We start from the raw sequence: 7145 nt of genomic DNA on the forward strand, positions 1-7145 counted from the left end.
ACGAGAGAGAAGGAGTCGGCCTGTCTACAAACTCAGATAATTAAACCAGAGGGAAATTATAACAACCTCCTCTTTCTCTTTCTCTCTCTCTCTCTCTCTCTGTATCTCGTTCACTCCCACACTTACTGCTTGTCAGCAAATCAGCCTGATTGCGGATTAAAATGGCAATCCAAACTGGAGAGAGAAGAGAGGATGGAGAGCGAAGAGACGAGAGTAGAGAGAGTACAGGGGGAAAAAACGAAAATTAGGTTTCACATCCTGACAGCAAAGCTGAGATGAAAATAATATTTTCCGTCTATTAACTTCCATCTGTGGCGTTATCGCCGCGATAATTCAATCGGCGGTGTAGACGGCGCTTGGCTGTGGCAGGTGCGAGGAGCATCATGCATTTAGAGAGCGCCGGCAGACATCATTGGGCTAATTTATAGTTTTCATTTAGTGTCTTTATCATCCCATTACTGGCCAGCACACACACGCATACAGTTACAAACACACACACACACAAGCAGACAACGGCACCCGTGGGTGTGCACAGAAGGTACAATAGTCCTGCTCCTTGCCAGTCTTACCAGTGTGTGTGTGTGTGTGTGTGTGTGTGTGTCCTCATTACTGTTTGCACCACAATCAGCCCCTCACCTCCACAGCAGGGCTACTTGACTTGACTTACAGCGTGTGTGTGTGCGTGTGTGTGTGCGTGTGTGTGTGTGTGTAGTGTTCACAGAGCGGTGCGTAGGAGTGCTGTCCCCGCTGTGGTGTGTTTTACTATTCATATCTGAGCCCTGGAGTACCGTAGAATCGCCAACACAAATCAGCTGTGATGAGGCCGAGGCTATTATCTCAACACACACACTTTTAGCATGCGCCATACGGCACGCACACACACACACACACACAGCATAGGCCATTGTCCAGAGCGGAGAGGGAAAGCAGGGAGTGAATGGCGAATGGGAGGGGTGTTGCCATGGTGACCAGGACGACAGAAGGAAGAGGGGGTTCTGCCTCCTGACCCTCATTGAGGAGGTGACTGACTGTCACTAAACTGAGGCAAGACAGGCTGGAGTCACAATACTAGCAGAGAGAGAGAGGGAGAGAGAGAGAGAGAGAGAGGGAGAGAGACAGAGAGAGAGAGAGAGAGAGAGATCAGCAGCCATGTAAGCCCATCATGATTGTGGGCCATGTAAGCCTCAGCGGTCAGTCTGAGGCACTTAGCATTAGCATCAGAAAGACATTATGCTAATAGCATCAAAGGCGGCCGGCCCCCGCCTTTGTGTTTCCTGCGCCAACCCAAGGGCACGGGAGGATTTTACATTTCAACCGCCGTTCCAGCCCCAAACTCCCAAAGCATTTGCATGAAGATAAAAAAAAAATAACAAAAAAAAAAAAAAAAAAAATGCGATGCACCTCACAAACGATCAAGCATGGCCAAGCCTCTAAAGGTCTAGAGATATAGTGGAGGGTAACGCCACCTAAACTCAGTTCCCATATAAATCTTTGAGGTAAATTTGTAGTGTATATTACAAAAGTAGTATCAAACTAGTGAGTGATTTCTGTTTATATTGGTGGTTGTTTGCCTTATGATAAGTGGAGGTCTTTAGTTTTATTTACTACCTCACCAGAGTTGGAGTCATGTGTTCAGTCAGGAGCAGAATTAACTATTTAAAGACTGGAAAGGCAACAGATCACCTGATACTACACCCAACACTCCATCACAGCACCATGCCTGCAGGGCAAAGTCAATGGTGCACTACACTCATGTTGAGCGTCCCATTTACAGCATGAAATTGGAAAATGGATGGCTCTTCCAGCGGATCAAATGAAATATCATATAGGTGCGGGCGATTATTTACTCCACCCGGTTGTGTTATTTGAACTCCGTCTGTCCTCCTGTGTTAAGAAAATACCCTTCAAGCCTATAAGAACAACAAATAACAAAGGGGAAGAGGATCCACCTCCACACGGACCGTTTCAATCAGCCGCGCTCGCATTCCTCAGACGCGCCGCATCTCAGGGGGAAAGCGCAGAAAGACACCGAAGAAGAAGAAGAAAAAGAGTTTGGCCAATCGGAAAAAGGAGGGAAGGAAGGTAACCTAGGTAACGGTGAGGGATGTTTGTTCGGGGGCGTCGAGCCCGAGTGCACAAGAAGAGGAGGTGAATGGAGGGAAGAAAAGAGAAGAGGGTCAAAAAAAAAAAGAGAGAGACCCAGTCACCTTGGATGAGTCATCCAACGTACCTCAGCACCTCATAGAGACACACACTTACAACAGTGCAACAATACTCTCCCTCAGTCTCTCTCTCTCTCTCTCTCTCTCTCTCTCTCTCTCTCTCTCCCTGGTTAGTCAAGCATCACACACACACACACAGATACACAGTGTCACCCTGTTAAAGAAATATTAAGGCACCCAAACTGAATTTAAAAAACGGTATTTAATTTGATTTTTTGGCCTGAAAGGATGCCCTTGATCACTGCTGCCGGGTCTCGCTGAAATGTGGATTTTTGTTAACACCTCATCTGGAGACGGAGGAGAGGGGTCAAAGGGTAAAAGTGGGCTAGAAATGAGGCGCAGATAAATAGAAGCGGCTGGGGCGGCAGTGTTTGTTTCGAGGCTGGAGGACGATGCAGAGATTGGTTCTATATTGTGATTGTGATCTCAAGCACAAGCATTTTCCCCTGCTGATGGCTTAACAAGCCTGTCATGCACATGTGGAGACTATTCGGGTTAAAGGTGTTACATGTAATATTTTTAAACATCAATATATCATCAAATTAATAGTGGTACCTTGGTATAATTACCACAAACAAATGAGACCATGGTGGAGATGACTGGTAGCCTCTATCTCACGCCATTGGTATTGCTAGTGTTCCTCACAATTAAACCACATCATAAGCCTTTCAGTCGTTCCACAATCTGCCAATGCAAGAAACTCTGAAAGTTTTATCTCCATTTGGGCTGGAAGAACAGCGCCCTCTTCCTATTTTGTGCCATAAAGTAAACTCCCTTTGTGCCATAAAGCAAGACAGCAGATGCGAAATCCGACCTGATGGCACACAATGTAAAATACAGCGTAGAGGCCGGTAGAGGCTGCCAATCTTCTCTGCGACGGTCTCCTTTGTTTACAGTGATTATACTAATGTCTCAAAATCAATGTGGTAATGATTTATTGATGTTAAAATGCTAAACAATGCACGTTTAAGCTGTTTACCCACACCGTTGATACCCTGCAATTGAGTATCCCAGTTTGCTCTGAACAAAACAATTAACAGAATATTCTGTATTCCTGTCCACAGATGTAACCTTCTGCCTGCAAAAACATATGAAAAGATGCTTCCCCCTTCTTCTTTGTCTGTGCAATACCAGGCTACCTCTAATACAAGGGGAAGAAATTATGATTGTAACAAAAATCAGAGTATGTGTTACTTTAACCGAGTTGTGACATTTACATGCGGTGACCCAAAACCAGGGTACATGAGTAACTGAGCCAAAAACAGAATACTTTGTGTTATGTAAACATAGCCACTGGATGCTGAGTCCCTGCTATCCCGCGGTTGAATAAACCAGACGCGTGTTCAGAAATCCTCAGGGAAAGGAGACACCGAAGGAAGAGGGCTGTCTGTATCACCGTGCTGCATCAGCACAGGAGACAGATCACAAACCAATAACAGGGCTCATTTCCCTCCGCCCGTCCCAGAGGATCGGCCTCCAGGGTCAGAGGGGTGTGTCGCCGTGGTTAAGCCCCAGCAGGAGGAGGCGTGTTGGGCCGTGACCCGCCCCGGTGACGAGGCCCTGCTTCCACAGCATCTGGTCCCTTTTACATAGATAGGCAGACACACACGTGCACGGGCAGTGTATGGTTACAGGGCAGAAAGACTTGACGTTGGCGACACTTGAGCCGAACACGTCACCGACCGCGTCATCAAGTCCAGGTCATGTCTGCGTGTGTCCCACTAACACGCTTACTCATGTTTCAGTGCCTGATCAGCGCTTAACATGGGACTGATTCTGATGGGACATTTTGAGCAGATTCCACACAAGTATGCATCAATATTTATTATTAGTAGAAGTAGTACTAGTAGTAGTAGTTGTAAAAGTAGTAATACTAGTAGTAGTAGTATCCTGGGTTTCAGTGGAGAGTTTTAGTGTCCTATAGTCTAAATGCTGTTTCAGAGGCTTTCCCACCCTGACAAGAATACAATTCTTTGGGAATCATTGTTCCTATCATTTGTTTTTGCATAAACATAGTCTAATGTAAAGACATTGAATATTGGCAGAAAACAAATTGGTATACCCATTGGTAAACCCATATCGGTCAAACCCTAGTACATATAATCCTATTAAACACATAATGTACATATATGTTGAATGGAACAAATCACAATACTTCATGAACACTTCATAAACAAGTGAAGTTAAATATTTTTTTCCTAATTTGTAACCAACAAATACTGTATCACGTTACTATTACTGATGTATCATTTATTATGCTCATTAGTACATATTTGGTCTTTTATTCTACACTATGAAAAGATATACTGTAAATGAGAAGCATATAAACATGAGTGAAATGTATTTCATTCAGTCTCTTACCAATAACCAAATAAACATTTCTTTGTAATGAATCAAACGAAACCACAATATCACTCCAACAAGAGGATCATTTATTAACAAAAATTATAATACAAACAAGTAACAAATAAAGAGTGGACTAGTTTCTGACCATGTGAAGTGGCCAGGCACAAAATCATCACATAATAACATTTGCATTCAATTATCATGGCCATTAGAAACCTGAGCTTGATACAAAATGTTATGAACTGCGGTACAAATCTATGTTGCACAATGATTAGGAGGCATTATAAAAGGTACAGTGTAAGAGTATAAACATATGTACAACTGATGGAGTAAATTCCTCAATGCAGAATCAGCAAGGCGTCTTGCAACTCCTGTACATTTTATACTGTACAGTTGGGAGTTGAAGAAACATTCTGCTAACTCAGTATTTTCAGAAATGACATCAACATGGCCATTAAACACAAGTGTGACTCCTGATAATTTAACAACCCACTGCAGAAAATTTTCTCTTTTCCCCCCTCTAATATTGGTAACTACCTGTGACAGTAGAGAGCCAAAGGGTGTGCAAGCTTCCACTCCCAAACTGAACACACTTCAGACTGAGCCACCTGGACAATTTAGAATTAATATGGGAAGGAGATGAGCTTTTTCCCCTCCAACATGCTTGATCTCAGATTTGTAAATATCCTTTAAAATGAATAAATTAAATTTAGAATTGAAAGAAATAAGGGGATTAGCTGAGTCAGGCTGCTGAGCTGAAAGAAAACTTTGTCCCTCAGGACATTGGTCAGCAGCAGCCGCAGCATAACGCAATGTATGAGAAATAATGATGGTTTATTATCATACTCTGCTGGCAACCACAGTGAATCCTGCTTGGTGAAACTCCACTCAGGCTTTCATATCAGGGGTCAGAGGTTGAAGGTCGGGGGTGGTGGTACAGCAGGCACTAAGAGGGGGGGTCGTCTCCGTGTATGGCCTTATACTTAGACATCTCCTCCGGAAAGACTTTGCTAAGCTCTGAGATGAGAAGGCTCTTGAATTTCTGCAATAAATGACACAAAGAAGTTTGAAGATGAACAGAAAATATAAATTCATAAAGGTGTGGGGCAGAGACTGATTCTAATGATGCACAGAAAATCCCCCACACTGTTTGAAGAACTGTTCCCAAGAATATGTAACATCATCATTATCATCAAATAATAAAGACATTTCAACCATGGCACTTTGTATACATCCTGAAAAGGCTCCTTGCAGTGAAAACATCACATTATACGAGGAAGCAATAAATATGCTTTGGTGTATTTTATCTCTGAAATAGTATGCAGAATCTCACTGACCCTGGCATTAAAATGACCTCTTACCGTCATGGTGTCAATCTTCCCTTTGACGTGCTCGTTCTTCGCCAAGGCTCTCTCCAGACACTCCTTGGTGTACAGCTGAGGGTTTCGACCTTGGTCAATGTATCTGTGAACACAAGTCATAACAGTTGAAGAAGCTCTGGTGCAAATATCAGGCACAGACTAGCCCTGATAAGTGCCATTCTCTCTTGTATACAGAGAATAGCATGCCAAACTCTTTTTTTCAAAAATCTGTCAAGGTAACGTCAAAGCTTACTGGCATAAGTACAGTCCCCATAAAATATGACAAGACTTTTTCCCTGAATCAGGAGCCATTCTTCAGTTTGGCATAATCCACCAAGCAGCACTTATTTCAATTACATTTCAGTTTTTAGAACTGGTTCACCTGCTATTCCCATAGTCTCCCACCAAAATACACTGTGTGGATAGTGTGAACGGATTCTAAAAGTTGTAAATTTTACTGGAATAAGTGTTGCTTGGTGGATTATATGTACGCCGAATTGAAGAACGGCTCTTAACGATTAAGAAAAAGGCCTTGAGTCCTATGTTAGGAGGCATGTAACGTTTGTCGATACCACATTAAATTGCAGGATTTTTTAATGGAGTGGCGTTGCTGTCTCTCCATGCATGGCTCCCCACACATACAGTATGATACTCGGCCATCTCTCTGGTTGCACAGCAGTGATAGGCAACAGCAGAGATATGAAGGGAGGAACAGGGGCAGTTTCGCATTAATAAAGCGTGATTAACAGTTATGAGAAAGAACTCACTCAAAGGCCTCCAGTGGCACGTTGATCTCATGGAGCTGTTGACGACACTTCTCGATGTCTTGCAGTCCGGATATCATGAAGTTTCTGAAATTCAACGTAATAAATTGACACCGTACTAATTTAACGGAGCTTAACCGAGTTTTAAAAAACGTACGGTGCAAGTAAGTAACGTTATAACCAGTTCCGTCGCACATTACTCACAGTTTCTGGTTGAGTCCCGTCTGGCTGCTAGGCTGGAAGTCGCTGACGATGATTCCCAGCTGTCGAATGTTCTCGACAAATTTCTCCAGATGCTCTTCGAGGTTATCGAATTTTTCCGCCATTTTTTAATAAACTGTTATCAAACCACTTCCGCGAAACACAAATTATTCCGTTTACAAGAATCCTTTTGTCAATTCATCACTGTTTACCGTCGGCTCCGCTCCTCTGTGAAAGCCACAACACCGAAC

General features: G+C 43.3%; 1 protein-coding gene across 1 annotated transcript; it reads right to left on the reverse strand.

The window, feature by feature from the left end:
* Nucleotides 1-4633: 4633 nt before the first annotated feature.
* med10 (mediator complex subunit 10) lies at nucleotides 4634-7145 on the reverse strand. Its single transcript, XM_071914918.2, has 4 exons — nucleotides 6898-7145; nucleotides 6697-6780; nucleotides 5930-6032; nucleotides 4634-5610 (listed from the first exon to the last, which is right to left on the reverse strand). The coding sequence occupies exons 1-4, from the start codon at nucleotides 7017-7019 to the stop codon at nucleotides 5515-5517; spliced, it is 405 nt and encodes a 134-aa protein (XP_071771019.1). The 5' UTR covers nucleotides 7020-7145; the 3' UTR covers nucleotides 4634-5514.

This window comes from Centroberyx gerrardi, chromosome 19 (assembly GCF_048128805.1).
Source record: "Centroberyx gerrardi isolate f3 chromosome 19, fCenGer3.hap1.cur.20231027, whole genome shotgun sequence".
Taxonomy (NCBI): domain Eukaryota; kingdom Metazoa; phylum Chordata; class Actinopteri; order Beryciformes; family Berycidae; genus Centroberyx; species Centroberyx gerrardi.

Bases quoted from the DNA above. Each gene is read 5' to 3' on its own strand.
- med10 (XM_071914918.2), bottom strand. From the start codon at position 7,019: ATGGCGGAAAAATTCGATAACCTCGAAGAGCATCTGGAGAAATTTGTC. The intron at 6,033-6,696 runs GTGAGTTCTTTC...TTGTGTTCACAG, and splicing joins GTGCCACTGGAGGCCTTTGA to ATACATTGACCAAGGTCGAA. The intron at 5,611-5,929 runs GTAAGAGGTCAT...CATTTATTGCAG, and splicing joins GGAAGATTGACACCATGACG to AAATTCAAGAGCCTTCTCAT.